Source organism: Protopterus annectens, chromosome 9.part0 (assembly GCF_019279795.1).
Source record: "Protopterus annectens isolate FY-2018-M chromosome 9.part0, PAN1.0, whole genome shotgun sequence".
Taxonomy (NCBI): Eukaryota; Metazoa; Chordata; order Ceratodontiformes; family Protopteridae; genus Protopterus; species Protopterus annectens.
In genome coordinates this window covers 84031294-84053134 of record NC_056743.1, presented here as the reverse complement: position 1 = coordinate 84053134, position 21841 = coordinate 84031294, and the positions used below count along the sequence as shown (strand labels likewise).

Sequence of the window (21841 nt, the reverse complement as noted above, 5' to 3'; positions counted from 1 at the left end):
TGTATTTAAACTCCCACTGTTCCACTGATAGGTATCCTGAAGTTGTATTACTTTGTGTCAGGAGAGAAAGGAACCCCTTTCGGATTCCTACCCAAGTAGTAGAAAACATTCAGCACACATACAAAAGTGCTGCAGTGTTTTTCTGTTAGAAATGAACTGTAAATCCTCTGGAGGTTTTAACAACAGTAAACAAGCCCTCAGGTGTTCCAACTTCACACAATACTAGGAACAAACACATACACTCATAAGTGAGGCATTGGAAATAAAGAAATAATAATAAAATAAACAAATGTACTCTTGTCTTTGTACGAAAAGGCATTTGGTTTCAGCCACTCTGTATACAATGAACTGATTGTAAAGGACCCCTCCTTATTTGCTCCGCTAATTTGGGGTTTTATTTTTCAGATTCTTGGGGAGAAGTTTACGTGGGGCGGATTGCTGGGGCAGTGGATGAGGAGAACACGATGAAACGTAACGACTTGCAACGCCACCTCCCTTCAGAAGAGAAGGGTGTAAGTATTATCAACATTAAAGCTATTGACGAGCTCGGATATCTCCAGGCTGGCTCTACTGTAAGTATCTATTTCAAAACTGCAGACATTTATAACAAAGGCTACCAGGTCATTGAACTTTGTTTTGAATTCATTTCAAAGGGGACCTACTAAGTCTCCTTTTGTGGATATAAATTATTGTTTACATTTATATATGCATGAGGACGAGTTTCCAACTTTTGTTCATTTCTCTTTTCGCACGCACGCACACACACTCACGCGGCGTTTTAACAAATATCTTTATGCAACTGTCACGAGCAGCTCCAAAATATAATCTGAATTCCCATAATAAAGCGAATAGACGTTATAGCCCCCTTGAAATTGGCCCCTACTTGCCTCAGACGGGCAACCCTCCCAAGAAAATCAGTAAGTGGTGACCACTGCGGTTCCTTACCATGTCATCCTCAACTAGATCAAAACAGTGGCAATGCAATATCATTGTGAAACGAGAGAAAAGACAGCTTCCCACGTCAGAAGATTACCCCACCTCCCAAATTTCTGGAGAAGAAAATCGGACTCGGTGGAAGCCAAGAATTTAGATGTCAGGCTCAATGTTACGGTATTGTCTTCATTGAAGGGAACTGGCAGAAAATGGACTTGATAACAGAGCAGAGATTTAATAAGAACAACCTATGATCAAGTCATCCTCCCAATAATAAATAAAAAATGGACCATGTTTCTGGATTATTTCACTGTGATTTTAGAAGTTTTGACTTGAGCAGGTATCAGCTATTTAGATTTTACTTTTAAAACCTATCCAGATTTTCTTTTGGGGGGGGGGGGGGAGTCGGAGAAAGGGGCTTTTTGGCATAGTAGCATTACAATGCCCTTATTATTCTTGCATTTTTCTATAACATTTGCTAAAGCAAGTTCTATATGCCACTTGTTAAGGACACAGCAACCATCGATGCCTTGATTTTTTTTAACGTGTATCTCTTGTTGCTGATTTGAACACTTCCTAGATTTACCTTGAGCTGGTGGTCAGCCTTCACTTATGTTACCCCATCCTCCTTACCGGTATGCTATTAGCATTTTGCACTTGTGTTTTGAGTTCAGACTCACCGATCACCTGCACTCCTTTGGGCGACTCTCTTAACCACAATTAACAGGGTCAGCGGCTGGCGGCAGCAAATGCAAAAGCCAATGTGAAACTAATTTGCTTCTCTGATGCAATAGTAAGTCCTGTGAGTAAGCACTTCATCCACAGGGGGATTGCTGTGTACCGCCTGCTCAGGGTGAAAACTTCAGGACTGGGATTTGCTTGCCTCCACTTCTTTTCTGATACGTGGGAAGACAGGGAGAGGTAGGAAGAACATGAGAAAGTGCATGCAGGGTTTGCTTGGTTGGTATACATGCCAATGATGCTTAGCCCCATGCTTTTGTCTAATATTAGCTCAGCCATGGACGCTTCCCTTCAACGTATCAAGTGTTGTGGAAGGATTTCACTGGGAACAGGGATTTGCTGAGCGCGCTTCTAGCAGCAGCACAAGTGCGTGCAATAGGCTTAGCACTAACAGCTGAATCTAGCAAGCTGTGCACAAACAGCAACCTGCACCAGCTCTACCTTTTCACTTCCTACCACAGCACCAACTCCAGAGAAATGGGATAATGGCAACTACAGGAGACGAACGCTTGGGAAATACTGGTGATCACGCACCTCTGGAAAAGGATCTGCTGAAGGATGTGGTTTTGCACGGCAAGTTCGAAGTAAGTCAGACTATTCTTGAATGCTCTCTTTAGGAATTATTCAGTATCAATCCCGATCAGGTATTTGCTTCTGAAAACTGCGTCCGTTGGACTGTCCCTGGTTCTGTCTGTTTTTTTTTTATTATTTCTGGCTCTTCGCATACTTTTTCCTATGATTAAAAAAGGAGCATGAAGCAAACGTTTTACAAGTTGTTCTAAGCCAGTGAGGCTAAGAGTAAACTGAAGAAAAGAAAAAAATACAGCTCAGAGAAGGTCAGGAAACAACTTTGCAACGTTTAGTAAATCTGCCTTGTAACTTTGTAACATTTAGTAAATCTGTCATGTTACTTTGTAACATTTAATACATTTATCTCTTGCACTTTGGGCGTTCATTGCACTACACAAGTTGATTATCTTTGCTATCATTGTAAACAGTTCTTGGAAAGCTGGTTCGTAATTGTGGAAAGCGCAGTAGTTTGGAAGTCTGGCTCTTGAATAACATGCACAACTATTTTACCACTTTATTGATAGATACCTTAAGAAAGTATCCATCCATCCATCCTCAACCATAATAACGTAAGTGTTTTCTCAGCTTTTCTGGTCAGACATGAAGTGAAACCTGTGGGTTTCCAGTTGGTATGTGCTATGGTGGAGGATTAATATTCTTTTAGCCAGAGTTATTGTTTCGTTTCTTTTCATTTTTCCTCTCGGCTTGCTTTGCCTTCTCTAAAGTTTATGTCGTGTTTTTGTAGTTTTAAATCAGTTATCGTGCCAGGCAACAGCTGCTTTACTCTTAATGCCTAAAGTTTCATAGTAAATAAATGTTTTCTCAAGTCCTGTGCTCACATTCACAAAAATAACTGACAGGAACATGTATTGAATTTCACAGAATTATATATTTTTGATCACTGGCAAATGAGATTGCGCTGTTAATGTTATGGCATTTTCTTTAAGTCTCTTAGGGCAAGCCCAAAAGGCATGTGTATGTGAAGGAAGACAGGGCTGTATTTGCAGGCGGAACATATACTTTGCAAGAAATGGTATTTTGTGTTACCGAGTAAATAAAAACAGACCTGTATTTGTGAACGTTTTGTTGTTTAAATGTTGTAACTATTTGTATAAATAGACATGAGCTCATTTATTTTAAATGATCTGCTTGCTCTGTAATGTACTTGGACTTACTCTGAACTCATAATATGGAGTGGGATGCTTTATATTTTTATATGAGGGGGTTAGGAAAGAGGCAGCCCCCCCCTACAAAGCGGAAATCATTCTGTAATACTAGCAATGATGACTGGATGCCTTTGATGGAGTGTGATTAAAAGAAAATAGGCAAAATATGCTAATAAGCCATGCTTCATGATGGGAAGAGGATTATAAATAACAGTACATGCCAACTTTTAATGACAGCTTATGTACAGACAATTATTATGTTTTAATTGGACAATACTTGTCAGTGAAGGAGATTAAGGGGACGTCATACAAAAGACGTCCTGAGATGAGAGAATTAAGTCTGAACTGATTCTAGAGAGCAGCACAGGGAAATACTTGTTATTGCAATGCAAACAATCTCACTGCTATAAAAGCCATAATAAACTGTCTGAAATGTAAATATGCAATATATGGCTATTTAGCCATCCTTTCTTAGACGTGATCAGTATTATAATGAGGATGATTGGCTCACACAGCCCACTTTGCCTAAAGAAGGACAGAAATATTGTGAAAAAAAAAAAAAAAACATTTAGTCTCCAGAGAGTATATTTCCACTTTACAAATGATCCCCAAACTGCTCCATTTAATTAAAGCATGACTTAATTGTTTTTACCAGGTTCATAGGTTCATACTAGGCTATCTGCCCTAGGGCATTTATAAGCCTAGCCAGAATGTGTTTGGCTTTCGCCACCCATTTTAAATTAATTTTGCTATGCCCTTTTTCGAGGTTAGTATACTGTGCCTCTTTCTAACAGTGACACAGAAGTGATACCCGGGGTAAACCTACGATCTCCCATCCACTCATCAAGATTCTTCTTGAAGAGAGTCAATGAGGGACTCTGCCTAACCTGGACTGGGATTTTATTCCAGAGTGAAGGGAGCCTCTGGGTTATGAATCTGTCCCTCCAGCATGTCCTATTTATTTCAGTGCTGAGGTTCAAGTCTCTCGAGAGCGTAGCTCGATGGGATTTGGATTTTCTGAGGTGCAGCATGTCCATTAATTCCGGGATGGACATGGCTTTATACATCAGGCACAGATCGCCTCTGAGCAGGCGGTATGCCACTGAGTGGAGCTGGAGTTTCTTTAACCGGGCAGCATATGGCATCTGTTTGAACCCTTTGATCCTCTTGGTGAGGTACTTTTGGGGTCTTTCCAGTTGCTGCAGGTGTCTGGTAAGGTACATCCCAAAAGGGGCATTGTACTCAATTATGGGTCTGATGAGGGATGAGTAAAGAGGCACAATGACCTCCCCTGATCTAGATGTGAATCCCTTCATGATTAGGTGGGCTATATAAAATGTTTTTCTAACCACTTTGGCCACGTGGTTGTCAAATGAGAGATTGCTATCAACTTGGGTCCCCAGGTCCCTAATTACTTTTTCTGTACTTAATGGATTACCACCTATGTGGTAATTTGTGGGCACTTTGTTTTGCCAAAGGGATGACTATACACTTTTGGCATTTAGCTTGAGGCCATGGCTCTGGCACCAGTTGTCTGTTTCTATGAGGCCCTTTTGGAGGATGCTTGTATTGGCTGGATAGTTGATTATGGTGCCCAGTTTGCAGTCATCTGCGAACTTGGTCAGCCACAGTCCTTCCGTGTTGGCTTGTACCTCCAAGAAATATATACCAAACAAGAGAGGTCCCAGGAATGAGCCTTGTGGGACACCACTTGTAACTGGTTTGGAGTCTGACATGACTCCAGCAATTCTAACCATGTGTGTTCTGTCCTTGAGCCAGTTTGCAACCCATCTAGTGACATAGGGGTTTATATTTAAGCTGGTGAGATTATCTATAATGCCCGAGTGGGGTATTGTATCGAAGGCTTTTGCGAGGTCCAGGTAGGCTGTGTGGACCACCTTCCCCTCGTCAATGGCCTTGTTGACTGTTTCAAAGAAATCGACCAGGTTTAAGAGGCAGGATCTGCCCTTAACAAAGCTGAACTGGGTAGGATCCAGTGTCTGTAGGTCCCCAATATCTTTATTTATGAGGTCCATGATGATCCTTTCCATAGCTTTGCAGACCAAGCTAGTCAGGCTTATGGGGCGATAGTTTCCAGGATTCATTGAGGCACCACCTTTGTGGAGAGGGACCACTGTTGCTGTACGCCACTCTTTGGGTACATATCCTGTAGTAAGGCTGAGATTGAACAGTAGTTTTATGTTTGGGTTTAGCTCTTCTTGGAGTTCATGAAGGACGCAGCCTGGGACACCGTCTGGTCCCATTGATGCTAGGGCGGCTCTTACCTGAGCATCTGAGATGTCAGGGGGGCAGCACTCTGCTGGGAAAGATATTTGCCCTTTTGGTGGGGAGGGGGGAGATGTTTGCGCTGAACCTGTCAGCTAGGATGTTGGCAATGTCTGTGGGTTCGGTGTATTTTTTGTCATACTGGACTAATTCTGAACATATCTGGGAATTCCCACCCAGGTTCCTAACATAACTAAAGAAAGCCTTGTGATTATCCTTAGTGTCCTGTGCAATTTTTCTCTCGAAGCTGGCCTTAGACGATTTTATGAGTGCCTGTAGTTTTTTGCTAATACTGATCAGATCCATGCATTCCTGAAGGTGTTCATAGAATGTGTTTATAAAGGATTCTGTGGTCTGGGCCGTATTTTCCACAGGCCCGGGGGCTTTGAAGGATTCTACCTTGGTTTTGAGGAGTGTAAAATTTGCTTTAGAGAAGTTTTTCACTGTGGTTTTCTGGGCAGGGGGTGGGGTCGGATGTGAATATCCAGTGAGATTAGTTTATGGTCTGATCTTACCAGTGAGGGATACACTTCTGGTCTGAAGCATAAAGTCCCCATGTTGGTGATGATCAGGTCCAGTATGTTTTCCCTTCTTGTGGGAGTGGTAACAAGTTGTTCCATAGCATTTGAGTTTATAAATTCTAGGAACCTTTGGACTATGGTGTTGGAGCTAGAGTAATGCTCCCAGTCTATGTTTGGGTAGTTGAAGTCACCCAATATAATGGTGTTTGGGGAGATCTTCATATTTTCCAGTGTTCTCAGGAAGGCCGAGTGGGGTTCCTGGGTTTGGGAGGGTGGTCTGTAGCAGGCTATAAACAGGAAGGCAGTTTTATCCACTGTTAGTTGCACATGGATAGTCTCTGATGCTTCGTGCTGCGTCACCAACTTGGATTGTGGGTATCTTTGACGAATATTGATACTCCCCCTCCTTTTGTGGTTCGGTCCAAGTTTTGCAGCCAAAAAGCATGGTATGAGGTATAACCTGGTAGTGCTGGGGTGCTCTCGGGAGCCTTGAGCCAGGTTTCTGTTACTGCACATATATCAATGTTCTCCATGCTAAGGAGAGTTTCGAGTGCGTTCATCTTGAGGTTTAGACTTCTGGCGTTGAGTAGCATTACTTTTAGTTTCTTATCCCTTGTGATACCTATGGAGGTGGGTTTGTCTTTTGAGCTTTGCCTAAAAAAGGCACTATGCGGGTAGCAAGAGCCTTTGCCAATATATGAAAGTCCAGGGTTGAGAGGTGCAAGCCATCCCTAGCGAAGCATCGTGGCTTGTTGAGCATGTCATCCCAGGCTGACAGGCATTGGATCCCCTTTGAATGACACCAATACTTAAGCCAATTGTTGAAATTGATCATCTTGTCTTCATATTGTGGCATCATTCTTGGTGAGGGTAAGATGCTACTCAAGGTCAGGGTCATACCGGCCTGGGCTACATGCTCAGAGAGCTCCTCTATGTCTCTTTTCATGTAGTCCAGGGAGGTACGTCTCAGGTCATTCACACCAGCATGGACAATGACTGAGTCATATTTGTACTTGCCTTGGAGTGACCTGAGTGCTTGTGTTATGTGGTGGATCCTAGCGCCCGACAGGCAGCTCACCGTGACCTTCTCCTTGTTCAGCCTGGTGAGTGGGATGTCAGTGTGCCTGATGATAGAGTCACCTATTACAAGTGTATCAGGTGTGTTGTTTAGCCTTAAGGGCTGTGACTGTTGGCTTTGTGAGCTATGTGTTGCACGTGTTTTGTTTTGGGGTAGCGGTTGCTTGGGTGTCTGCTTTGGAGGTCTCTGCTGCTTAGGCAGATTGTTATTTAGAGCCTCCAAGTATGTTTTTGTGTGTTTATGTGTTTGGTTTGCTGTCGTGGTAGGTCTATGTGAGACTGGAATTGTAGTGAGTGTGGTTTCCTTCTCCTCCTGACTGGTTATGCCAGTACTGAGTTGAGAGAGCTTAGCCTCCAGTTTGGCTATATGGTTGCATCTCTCACATGTGTTGGAATTTGTTTGGAGGAGGAGAGGGTTGTCTGTGTACATGAGGCAGTTGTAACATTGCCTCAAGATTCCCAGATTCACCAGCTGGACCGGAGAGGAGATTGACAACTGTCCTTTGGACATGCTAGAATAGTATTGGGAATTGCTTTATAATTGAAAAAAAGGGCCAATGGGTAACAAGATACTCAATGGGAGTTTGTGAGGCTGTAGTGCTTTTAATTTTTTAGTGCTGACTTAGTGAGCAAATGCCAGGTAACTTAAATGCAATGCGTTACAGGTAACTTAAATGCAAAAATGACAAACAGTAACTTTCTTTCAAGTGGAACATAGAAATAAGTACAGTAAGCAATGATCACTAGGGATCCACAAAAGTGCTGAAAAGCCGCGTTTTAGGTGGAATTAGCGTTTCAGGGAGATAACAAGCAAACAAAGAACAAGCATACAAACAAAGCTAGATTAAGCAGGCCTGGATCTAGTCTATGCTACAGTAAACAAAGTGTACCAATTTCAGTAAGAGTCCAGCAAATTATTTTGGAGGCACTTCACCCCTTAAGTATATATTTTCCTTCAATTTCAGTAAGAAGCAGTTCAAATATGCAGGCACTATAAGCCCTATAGCCAGAAATTCCCAGCTCAGAAGGACAGAGTCCAGCCTCTCCTCCCACAAGAGTGCAGACCACGAACCCTCTTAATGTAAAATAACTGGCCTGAAGCCCAAGTGCTTAAACCAGAACTAATACACTTTTAGAATAACAGACACTGAGCCCTCAATCAGCAGTTCCCAACTTAGAAGGATGTAAGCTACCTGTCCTGCCACCACAGTGCAGGCCACAAACCTTCCTAATGTAAAACAACTGGTCTGAAGCCCAGGTGAGCCCTCAATCAGCAGTTCCCAACTTCCACAAACCTTCCTAATGTAAAACAACTGGTCTGAAGCCCAAGTGCTTAAACTAAAAGGCTTAGAATGAGTTACACCAAGCAGTAATAAATACAATTGAGTACTTTTAAGATGACGCAAAAGCAAAATAAAGTAGGAAGAAACACAAATACAGTGAAAGCAGATAAAAAAAAAAAGAAAAAAATTTAAGTGGAAAGAGAGAAAGGAGTAGCAGAAACTAAGCTGATTGGCCTTCTCAAATGTTCTCCCTGTACTGGGTAGAATGAGGTAATGACACTAGACTGGGAAGAGGGTCCCAGATCAAATTTACACTAGGGGCGGGCAACTGCAAAGCCACCAACTATAAAAAACGCTATACCAACAGGGAAGGAGGGTGGGAAACAAACTGCAGAAATGTTTCTCACAGCTGAAAAGTAGCAGTGAGCCTTTAAATGAAAGTTTTAAACAGCTTTTAAACAGTTTTAAACAGCTAAAGGAGCCTCTAGAAAAAATTGTTTAACTGCAACAAGTTACCAGAAACAAACAACCCAACAGATGCTTAATAAAAGTGGACAATTTCCAGTTAAATACCTCACACACAGTGAAACTAGCTAGAAAAATACATAGTTCACCAAGTGCTATAAATAACAAAGAAATAAAGAACAAAATAAACAAAAAACAGGATATTTAATGTTATATGTTATAGCTCCGAGTTTCCTCAGTGTCTTTCCTTTGATCAGCTCAGTGTGAAATGGCAGAACACTCAGAACTGAAATTCTTAGGTAACAGAAAGTTGAAACCTGAGACAGCTTTTAAGAAAGAAATCTCAAAAGAACCAATGAGGTGCTTAGTCTAAGCTGTAGTCCAGGTGACCTCAGTCAGCCAATGACCTCAAACAATTCTCTCTCAGTGAAATGCCTGATGGCTTTGGCTAAACCAAGATGTCCCTGAATATGTGCTCAGACACACAGCCTCCACAAACACTAGGCCCAAATACAAGCCTGAATATGGAAATGCTACAAATATCCCACTACTTAGAACAAACTGCAGAAATGTTTCTCACAGCTGAAAAGCAGCAGTGAGCCTTTAAATGAAAGTTTTAAACAGCTTTAAAACAGTTTTAAACAGCTAAAGGAGCCTCTAGAAAAAAGAGTTTAACTGCAACAAGTTACCAGAAACAAACAACCCAGCAGATGCTTAATACAAGTGGACAATTTCCAGTTAAATACCTCACACACAGTGAAACTAGCTAGAAAAATACACAGTACACAAAGTGCTATAAATAACAAAGAAATAAAGAACAAAATAAACAAAAAAACAGGATACTTAATGTTATATATTACAGCTCCGAGTTTCCTCAGTGTCTTTCCTTTGATCAGCTCAGTGTGAAATGCGTGTGACATTTTCATGTTGTTCACCTTTCTCCATTTAGATTATGTTGGGTTTACTTAAATCTTTTACACTTTGGGGTTTCACTTGCTCTTATATTTTGTTTGTTACATTAAAGATTTTGTTTGATCTAGGAAAGGGCCACATACAAGGTGATACCATTAGTCAGAAACATTTTTACATTTTTTTAAATGTATTTATAATATTTGCTGAATGGGAAATCCAACTGTGCAAAACCTATTTTCACTAAGAAACCAAGAGTAAAACTCCAATAGTGGTATAGCATTTATGCAGTCATTGAAAGAAATAATACTAAATAGATATTATAAAATTCAACACACATTCATATACGGTTACAGAAAAGGTCCCATACATACAACCTTGATATATATGGCTGTCTAAATTGGTCAGTAGGCGCACTTGTAATTTGTGATATAGAAAAAAAGGCCTGGTCATCTGCTTCCATTCCTTATTTATCTAGTAAATTCTGGATGGAGATGGCTGTTGACAGAGTCAGTACAGGAGTCAGATGCAACTCGTATGCATGTATAGATGGATCGGATTACAATATTTACATGTGATTACCAGACAAAAATAAATGTGCAGTTTGGAGTTTGAACTGACAGCTTCTACAAGTTTCTTTGTAGGACTGTTAGGAAATTCTACAGAAAATGCTTATACTTTTATTAGTATTTATTTAAGGTGGGTGTGTTACTATGGGAAATGGAAGAGATAATCCATTAAAGAGAGCATTGCCTCTTAGAAAAGGGGGGAGGTTATCTCAGGTTTCTCATGTTGTAATGGGGAAATATTAGTCATTATGACAGTCTGGGGGAGGGGGTTATTTATTTATTACAGCTTCTGAGTGTACATGCAGGATATACCATTCCATATGACAGGAAAGGAATGGGCATTTGTCACAGGTAAAGGACAGAGTAGGTACCTGTTAAGCAGTCTGCAACTATAACAAAGAAGACAGGCAGGGTAGGCTAGAAGAAGGCAGGAATATAAATTATGTCACATTAAAGGTCTTTAAATATTCTCTGCTGAAACTCAAATAAAATTTCATTTCAGAGGATTCTGAATTGAAATTGATGGACAGGACAATCTGATACAATTGGAAGGGGAAAAGGTCATTAGGATAAACAGTGCAATGATGAAGACATAACCCTCAGATGGGAAACAAAACTATGTCATTATTCAAGTTCCCATAATTCCACTTTGGGTCAGAGCAGTTTATAAAATAAGACTAGTGACTCTGAGTAGTGCAGAAGCTACATGCTGTCCTATGAACCTATATATATATATTTTTTTTTTTAAAGGGGGGGGGGTGGAGTTGGTATAATGGTTAAGGTTTTTTACTTCTCAGTCATAAGGTACAGGGTTTGAATCTCAACTTTAAATGGAAACATGGCTAGACTTAAAATGGCCCAGAAGAGCAATTATCCTAACACTGCCATATGAATCTATTAGTGCTACATAAAAAATCCAGCTATAGTGATCCTTTAATATTAGAATGGCTGCAAGGTAAATAATACATTTCCTGACATGGCCTTATCAGGAAAAGTGATTGTTAAAAATGATTTATACTGGATCTAGAGCCAACAATTGTAAAATATCCTCATCATTATGTCTGTATTTGCACTTTGATCATTTTAGAAATGTAAAAACAGCATTGCTGGCATTATGAACATTCATAATTATGTTTTGTCTTCAGTCTGGATGAGTTTAGTAAAGACGGTCTTCAAAAGATAAATGTGTGAGAAAAATCCATTACTCTACAAGTGTTTCTACTTTCACTATATTTGGATTTTTTTATGTAGCACTAATAGGTTCATATGTCAGTGTTAGGATAAGAAAAATCTTGATGATTGGATGGGAAAGAGGAAATTCACCCCGGGGATCACCTCTGTGGCTCTGCTCGACAGTGGCACAGGAAAATAATTTTCTTGGGTGGCAAAAGCCAGGGTACCTTTTTGGCTGGGCTTGTATAGGCCCCAGGGCCGATAGCCTTGTACCTACCTATGAACCTATAGAGTGTCTTTTTAAAGGAGTTCCTCAATATATTGATAATGTATGAAACTGCATTCTAAGTAGTGATTTCCAACTGTATGTCCTCTTTCCAAAGTATACTCCATAAATACTATTTAGTAATGTACGACTTTTATGTTAATGCATAAAGACTGCTGGTTCCCCTTTAATCTCTGCAGTTTACTACTGTTTGACAGTACGCAAGGCAAATATTTGGGGGGGGGGTGTCTCTTACCAAGAAAAACACAAAAGTTACACATTTAAATTGTTACTTGCAGGCAGACTGCAAAAAAAATGTTGCATACTTAAAAAAGAGGCAAGCAGTTGTAAATAACTACCACACTGTGCTGCGAAGTTTTCATTTATTTACTTATATCTAGGTGCCTTCTGTGTGGACTCTTCATGTCCTCTCTGCATTTGCCTGGGTTTCCTCTAGTTCCCTCCCACATTACAAAGACATGCAGTAGGTGGATTGGACACTCCAAACTGGACATAGATGTGAGTGTGTAGTGTGGATGAACTGTGGTGGCAGGGCTAGCCACCCAGTGGTATGAACCTTGACTCTAGATGATTGTCACTCTTGAAGTGACACACTGACTCCATGTATAAAATGGGAAAAAAGGGGCTGTGGATGGATGGATCTGATAATTAGAGGCATGTTTAAACCAGAAATACTTTTTTTAGAGGATATCTAGGGGTTAGTAATTTATACGTTTCTGATCGTACAGTATAAAAGCATAAGATAAAAAGAGTCTCAAGTCTCCAAGTCTGTAGCATCCTGTCCTATTCCATTTTACTAATGTATCTCCTTTGTAATACAGTCATTCATCTTAGATATTTTATTTTTCCTATGTTGATTGTGTTAATCCCACTAGACTTGTAGCCTCTTTTCGGAGAGACCTGAGGCAGTATTTATACTATAAGGAGAAATTTGGCCAAGGCATCAGGGAACTTCCCTTACTCATTTCAAAAGGTGCCATGGGATCTTTTACATCCACCTGAGCTACTGCCAACTCAGCAGATGGGGTCTCAGTTTAACAACTCATCTAAAGGAGAACTCACTCAGGAGTGCAGCCCCCCACACACTTATGCTACATTGCAGTGTCAGCTAATGACATGCCTAACACTTCAGCCAAATGGCATACTTAACTGTAATGTCATGCAGGGAAGAAGTTCAGTTTTTCAGTCAGTCAATACATTTTTTATAGGTGGCCCTTGTATTCTGAGTCAGACATCTTCATATGAATATCACCTGGTTTAAAAATCCCAGTGTGTGTGTGTGATAAAAGGGCAGTTTGACTGCAGAAAATATTTATACCCCATTTCTATACATGAGCCTTTTTAAGAGGCTTACTTTTTCATGGACACACACAAGTTGGTATAAAACTCAAGTTGGTGCAAAATATTAATGGCAGGAACACTTTAACAGGTTAGTGACACACACACGAACAATGTCTTACAAGAAAGCTATGCTTATTGCTAGTTAGTCTCTCTCTCTCTTTCTATGGCTGTTGACTCCAATGTTTCTTATTAATGACAGAGCCAGAAACATTAAGAATAAACTCAGCTTAGAATAAGAGACATTTATACATTTAATTTGCTGTAGATGACCAGATTTTTAACATCCTCCAAGTCTACCTTTTCCATAAACATGAGGGGAGATCTATGCCTGACATAAAGGACATTGTCAGACCCTACTCTGATGGACCTCCTGCATATCCACAAAGCAAACAGCACCAGAATTACTCATTCTAAAGACTTAAACCTTGCCTGTGATATAAATAGGGCCTGCTGGAGATAGGCTCCCAATCCATATAAAGCAGAGTTCCTCCCTAATCCAATTCAAGTGCATCCCTGACAATTGGATGTGGAACAGGAAATACATCCCTAGTTTGGCACCTTTGTCTCTAATGGACACAGGTAGCCTGTAAATGGTTAATCTCCCAGGCCCTAGCTTGTAAATGTTTCATCTCTCAAGCCCCTGCTTACATTTATCAAGGATTATTTGTCAGAAAGTTGACATGCATGGCTAGGCTTAAAAAGGCCCTTGTGGTCATTAACCTAATAGGCACCTGTAAACATATTTTGTTCAACCATTAAAGAGATGAGATAACAAAAGCAAGATAGTTACAAACGCAATAATTTCAAGGAAATCTGCTTACAGACAGTGTATTTCTGTAACACTGGTAGCATCAAAGTGGAGTCATATAAGCAAACACCATTTCAATAAAGTGTAAGAGAAGGAGAAGGAATTGTAAACTGCAATGGTATGCGTGAAACCAGAGCCTCTTATTTACATGCATGTTGATAGAGTGATATACCAGGTTACGAACAGTAACCTCAAAATAAATAACTGCAGTGCTTTCTATACATTTTAGTGTTACTGAATAGGTCTTTTATGTGCTCATTCTGAATTATCTGACTGACTATACCACATTTACTGTGGAAGTGGTAGGACAGTGTGATATTAAAGGTTTTACATCTGACTTTATTTGCCAGTAGTTTGGTACATGTAAATACTTTTGTGTTTTTCCCTTTGGGGTGAGTTCTCTTCAGAGTAGGAAGTATTGTACACAGCTGGAATATGTCTTTAATTAGCTATCATTGCAGTACAAGTTCTTGATCATACATACCTGCACTGGTAGTTTTCTGTCATAGGATTAATAGTTCTTATACCCAAAAAATACTGCACGACTTGTTTCCTCAGTTTTTTTTAATTTGGTTTATAACAGGCGTGTGTATGCACATGGTATTTTTATTCCAACTCATTGGTTTGGTTAATGACAGAGTCTTATCCCAGGTGTTTTCTTATAAAATGGGAACTAAAAATAATATTTCACACAAAAAAATATTTTTTTTAAATGTTGAGTGCAGTAAGAAAACTACAGCTTTCATAGGTGCAGACAGACAGACATACACACATTTCAGATTCTGTTCTCACCTTGACTTTCATACTATAAGACCATGTAGCATGTTGCATAAAGCTGGGTGTCATGGGGTCTTATCTTGTAGATTTTATAGGAAAACCTGAAAGCTGTCTAGAATTAGTGGCGTTTGTAGGTAGAGTCATACTGAAGTCAAAATGAATATTGGCAAAAACAAGTGGAAAGTCACATAGAAAAACATACAGGCGAACACAACAAAGTGATCTATGCAAATAGACATCACCACATTTGAAGGAGCCCAATAGGACATATGCAAATCGCCACACAGGGACATACAAGGGTCCAGCTCCATTTCTTCTGAATAGTGATTGATTTCTTATTTTTTTAAGTCTTTAATGATACATTCAGGGAAATAAAGCCAAACTCCACTAACTGTAGTTATGACATAGTTTACCCCTTTTATGGGCTCATCAGTACAGCATACATGGAGAGTTTACCCATTCTCTGTTACCACTCAGCTTATAAAATAGTCTGACATCCATAACATTATGGTGAGCACAACGTATGTCAAATGACAACTAAAATAAGTAAGAGTCACATTGAAAAGTAAGACAGGCAAAAACAAGAGAAAGACCCAGGTAAAGAGTCGCAACTGTATAATATCTTAAACCTACTTTGAAGGGCACCCATGGGATATATGCAGATTTTCTGTATAGGGTAAGCACGTGTTCCAGCTCTGTGGCATTTGAATACCTCATGAGTTTTTGTCTCCTTTGATGCAGTCATTTGTATATATCCCAAGGATCTCCTTCAAAGGAGGCTTAACCTACTACCCAGTGGAGACTCTGGTTTGCCTGGGTCTTTCTCTTGCTTTTGCCACTGAAGCTTTGCCAGTCTGACTTTTTTGCATACTGTCTTATAATAAACTCAGTGCTTCCAGATAATGGCCAGACTATCTACTTATGATGTACTGATAAGCCTGTAAAGGTGTGAAACATTATGTTTACTCCTATTGTGGTTTTGCTTTATTGGCCTAAATACATAAGTAAAGATTTAAAAAAAGTAAAACATCAGTGGGCATTCAGAAGCCATGGAGCTGCAACACTTCTATGTCCTTAAGGGATCATTTGCATATATCTGAAGGTCCTCCTTAAAAATAGGTTTAAGGTACTCCATTATTAACTAACAAATTGCAATATTTGCTGAACATTAAGTTTAAAAGTGTAGCCATCAGTTCTCATAAGAGAACCAAATTTTTTTTTTCAAAAACATAGTATTATTGTGACTTCAAGCCTACACAAATATGCAATTCTGTATAACACTGAAAACATTAATTCATAACTTTGTGCCATGAAATGAAATTAAAAATAACTTTTTGTTAAAATTCAGCATTGTCTTTTGAAGCTGAACCAACAAATGTAGGGATATTTTGTAGGCAGTTGTCAAAGAATAACTAATTGAAATTTTTATGAGAATCTGTCAAAACATTTTGGAAATACAGATTTTTATATGAGGGCAGCAGAAGTAGCTGGGTGCATTTTTTAAGAAGGAAAACCTGATACAGGAAGTGCTTTCTAATACATTTCAGGCTATCCTGATTTTTAGTTTTAAGTGGCAGTGCTGACCAGCCAAAGGAGAAAAGGAACACTTTGTCAATGTCTGATTTTGCAAGGTTTATTCTCATTCTTAAATGACTGATTGTTGTAGCTTTAGAACAATGCAAGGAGGAAAGCCTTATCCCTAATATTCCCTAAAATGCAATCTTGTCATCAATACGCAATCTGTATTCCACTAGAAGTGCAACAGAGAAAAAATGTTGTTTAATTAAAAGGTACATAAGAGAGTCTGGAAGCCGTTTAGCAGCAGCTACTGTCTGATAACAGTGTTCCCTCTTAGGTGCAGTAGAATGAATTTGCAAACCTTATTGATTAATATTTGCAAGATGATAAGATGTTGACAACAAGAGGAACATCATATACATTTTGTGAAGCAGAATTTAGGTTTCCTTTCTTCAGTGTATAGAAACAACAGATACATTTTTGTCAGATAAATTCTGCTACTTGTTGCTCTTGTTTTTGACAGAGGAAACATGCAGTTCCAAATAAGGTGGTGAACTCTTGGTGTTAATGCAATCATTTATTTATACCCACTTTGTTCAGATATGTGCTGTCATGACATTGCAGAGTCCAGTTTCCTGCTGTTTTGTTTAATGCTTTAGAGACTCAAAAAAGTCTGTATGTTTAATTATTGAAACACTTGAGCATGCTGATAAGGCCATAAAGTAAGAAATGTAGGTAATGGTTTTGATGTCTCAGTATTGGCTAAGGTTTGCCAGTTGACTAATGCAGTGTCAAGTGTGGCATTCGGTGCAGGCTTTACTATCGACAGGGAAATAATAAAAACTGGGAAAGTGAGGGCAATTATAAGTAAATGCAGACCAAGGCCTGTTTGAACTCTGGCATAGATGCTGAAAGGAAAGATGTTTACCCAATTTGATCCGAAAGAGCTTTTGTTGCAAATTATCTTTAATTCATTTGTTGTCATCTTTGCCAAAGTCAGACTCTTCCAAAAATGAAAGTATCTGTGAGTTATTCACACTGAGGAAGTCTTTTGAAGCATCTAGAAATATTCTGTTGGTGAGTAGTCTGCGGTCTGTGTAGTACAGTAAATGGCATCCATTAATAACTAAAAAGTTTTAGGGGTATCTCTACTAGACCTAAAACTATGACGAGGTAGTGAAAGGCTGATATATTTTTATAAACAAGCACTACAGCTGTGAAGTAACAAGTTTCTTGAAGAGCTTGGCTAGGCATAGCAAAATAGAGTAGACCTGTGATAGTCTACAAAGGAAAGCCTTATGATATAACGAATAGCTTATTTCTGCAGACAGAAAAATACAGACTAATTTAGTAATATTTTGAATTTGTTAGCAAAAACAGTGGCATTGACATGACATCAGTCACTGGTTGAAAAAAAAAAAAGCAAGGCTTCAATGAGCCCACTAAGAATTTCTTATATTTGGTATTTTCCTAGAAGTTCATTTCCCTGCTTTTTTTGTTTGTGTAAAGCTTGTAGTAAAAGGGAGGCATTCAGGATGAGTCAGAGTTTTCTGGTAACAGTAGAGGCTGTAAGAAAGAATAATACTAAATTCAGTGGTAACCATTAAATAGGGATCTAAAATAGTCCCATTGTTGCTCTGTAAGGTAGGCATTTATTTATTTATTTCAATTTGTTTACAGGGAAAGTCTAACTGGGCCACCAGGGGAGAAAAGCTCCAGAGAGTACAATGTTGTAACAGTACAATATTCATATAAGATACATAATGTATAATACTATAACATTCATGTAAGATTCATAATGTGAAATTAACATGAAATACATAATGTAGAAAAAAAGGATAAAAAATACAAAATTAGTTAGACTAGGTAATGCAATAATAAACATGTGAGACAGAAGATCGAATGTTCTAGGGCTATAGAAACAGTTGCCGGAGGATATCAGAAAGAAGCAGGCAATGGGAGGAAGAGAAGCTAGAGTATTAGAGAGGGAGTAAGTTAAGCGAGGACTAAGGAGGGGAGTGGTAGCCCTACTAATGGTTGTAATGCTTATTTCCTAAAATAGCTTACATGGCTGATGTTACTGAGTTACACTTGCCTTAGATGGAAGATCATGTTTCTTCCAGTGTTCTATACGGCAAGTCCAAAAATCTCACTTCAACGAACTATGAAAACAAAACTTCAAATGAAGTTCAAATAGCTATATTCAAAAATATACTCATAAAAAATGAGCATGAATGTGTTGGGGGCGGGGCTCCTGCACTCCCATAATATGTAGAACTTTACCCCACATACACAGATCTCCAAGATCACATGAAGGGTAACTGTCCTTGAAGGACAGCATCTGAGATTTCACTTTTAAGGTTCAGACATACCTGTTTGCAAACATTTAAACAATAGCGGTGTCATCGCTATCTGAACGCAGAGCGAGTCCAGGTAGTACAGGCTTTCTGAAGAGCTGCAGTATGACATCGAGGAAAGTCTATAAAGCTGAGATTCATTTCTGCAATACTGCACTCTGTTATAGACTGAGTTTCTAGCTATAGAGAAACAGCATTTAGACTGTAGCCCTATAGTTGAACCAGAAAATCCACAGGCAAGGACATCAAAAAGACCCCAGTAAACCAGACCCTTCACTATGTAACTACCTTGGTCATGGTCTTTCTGATGTTTTTGTCTGTGTAGCTTTTCTGAATGACCTTATTAGTTGTGGTTTTGTTCCTTATTTGAGAGATTTTATAGTCACTTTAATGTTACTGACATAATCTTTTTTAAAAGCTGAATGTTTTCATAAAATGGCAAATCATCACTTGTGCTGTAGTGATAAGGCCATAAAAAGAGCAAGACATTTGGTGGAGTTTTGTTTCATTGGCCTCAATGCATTAATAAAGACTTAAAAAAAGCAAAAAGTCCATGGGCATTCAGAAGCCATATAGCTGGGACGTGCATATGTCCTTAAGGAGTCATTTGCATATTATTCTTGGTTTTCTTCAAAGAAGTTTTAAGGTATTAACACAGTGAATGCTCTGGTTTGTCAACATACTGTTGATGTTTTTCTTTATATGTTTCTTTCTATATGACCTTTGTACCTGACATTTTATTACTTATTTGGAAAATGTTGAAGTCACCTTAATTTTTTTTTTCAGAAAACAGCTAAACTGGTAATTTTTGCTGCAGTAATGCATTCATGAAAAGGTTGACGTGTCATGTCTACAGCTAATGGGGTTTTGTTTTATTGGCTCAGATGTCTCAATAAAGACAAAGTAAAAATGCAGTGGGCATTCAGATATTATCTGGCTGGAACACTTGTAAGTCTTTAAGGGGTCATTTGCATACTCTCTGTGCTATCCTTCAAAGCATGGTGTTAACATAGTGATAACTCTGGTTTACTAGGGTCTTTTTTGATTTTTGTTTGCCACTCTAACTTTTTTGAGTGTGACATTTTTAATTGTCATTTTTCTGTGAACTGAAAGATTCTTTGATCTTCTTCTTCTTCTTTCGGCTTTTCCTGGTTAGGGGTCGCCACAGCGAATCATCTGTCTGCTCATGATTGGCAGTGGCATTTTACAGTGTCGAGTTGCCAGCCTGGCGCCCAACTTTCCACAGAAGGCACACACACGCTCACACCTAGGGCCATTTTGGAGAGTCCAATCCACCTACTGCATGTCTTTGGGATGTGGGAGGAAACCCATGTGACCACAGGAAGGACATGCAGACTCCGCACAGAAGGCACCCCAGCCGAGAATCGAACCAGAGAACCTCTTGCTGTGAGGCGACAATGCTAACCACTGTACCACCGTGGATTTCTAGTTGCATTGTTTTTCCTGAAAAAAAAAATCTGTGTATTATCAGGTTCTTGTAGACAAAAAAAAAATAGCTTAGATCCGAGATGATAACCAATCAAATGTTGTGACAGACATAACAATGTTGACTATATACTAACACTCTGATAAATTAGAGTTTAAACATTATTGAGAAGACATTTCACAGTCTGTACCATATATTTCACTCGACTTTGCTCTGAGCGTATCAAAGTCGTAATGTAAGCTATATGAATTTGCATTGCTTGTTAAAGTTAAAAACAATTCTGGCTCACAAAATGCAGACCATTACTAATCCTTACTGCTTAAGGAGTGTCACACCTTGCCAAAGACTGATTTTAGTACAATAAAAATATGTTCATCTGTCTTGTAATTTAACTGCACAACTTAAAATGACTTTTGAGTAAGTCTACACAGATGAAATGTGAATTCTCATATTAAAATAAACTACTTCCCATTTTCATGCAAGACAGACGAAATTTTATGGGCATCATCTCCCCTTTCTTATTTTGATTTCTGAATATGCGGTGCACCTTACAGTTTGGCACCACTTGGTCCATCTATGTAGAAATGTTAGGCCATTGTAAATATAAAGCAATACTTTTATTTAGCATTCTGTCATACAGCTAAGGAGGAATCATGACTCAGTCTCCTTTGGGTAATAAACCTTTAAATATATAGATTCTCATATTGAAAGGGAAAGCAAGCTCTAATGATAGATTATAGTACCTCATGTAGCAAATGAAGTTCATAGTCATTTCCCCCCCCCCCCATGGACATGCTTCTCAACATGTTGTTTCCAGGCTCCACCTGAGACAGATGCAAGGGACACCTACAGGCCCCCCCCGGGGATGGTAACATTCTTCCCTCCCTGCCACCCCATCAGTTGCCTGCGCCTGTAATTGAACCTGGATTGGCTGGGCTGTAGTCAGGGCTTTCTCTCTCTACACAACCAGATTGGCTAAAGTGTATAGTCATTCTTGATACAAGACTTCAACCCCAGCAGGTTTTTGGTATATTATCATCCCTGAAAAATCATTCATAGGACTTGTAGAGCTTTTCAAAGCAAATCCTTCTCACGCTAATACAGGTATGTTCATAAGCTTGTCAGTTATACACTGAACTTGTAGGTCATGCTTTGACAAAGATACTATTATTCTTTAAATTAGTACCTTGTGTAGAGACTTCTTAAGTATGTTCTTAAGTGGTTTATACTTTAATTATATAGTGATTATCCTACCATAGATATAATACTGGAACTTTTGAAAAAAAAAAAAAGGCCATGGCTAATGATTCCATTTCTGTTTGGGCATATTTGTTTACAGTTTAGTGAAAGGTCTGGACTAAGGTAATGGTCTACCGTCTGCAATATCACACACCAAGACTTTGTTGAAAAGCGCCTGTCTACAGGGTAGTAAGTTGCATGACATCATACAACTTGAGTGTGGTGGCTGTAATAATTGGAATAGCTAAATGTTTAGGCATCTCACAGCTTTTCTCATTTCATTAACAAAAACCCTGCTATGTCTGTTTTTGGCTCCCCATTAAATGGTGGCAGTCAAAATGCAGAGTGCTGAAAAGTCGAAAAAAGGACCGAAAA

The 21841-nt window shown here is 39.1% G+C and overlaps 1 protein-coding gene across 5 annotated transcripts in view; it reads left to right on the top strand.

Moving 5' to 3' along the window:
- The window catches only part of ANO1 (anoctamin 1), a 1045885-nt gene that overhangs the window by 192691 nt on the left and 831353 nt on the right, over positions 1-21841 (top strand). For 4 of the 5 annotated variants that reach the window (XM_044082585.1, XM_044082589.1, XM_044082584.1 and 1 more), the window contains exon 2: positions 406-572. In XM_044082585.1, the coding sequence (XP_043938520.1) occupies positions 465-572 (108 nt within the window). In that variant the 5' untranslated portion in view covers positions 406-464. Of the gene's footprint in view, positions 1-405; positions 573-2073; positions 2259-21841 lie in introns of those variants that run through there. The other variant, XM_044082586.1, reaches the window with a different exon arrangement.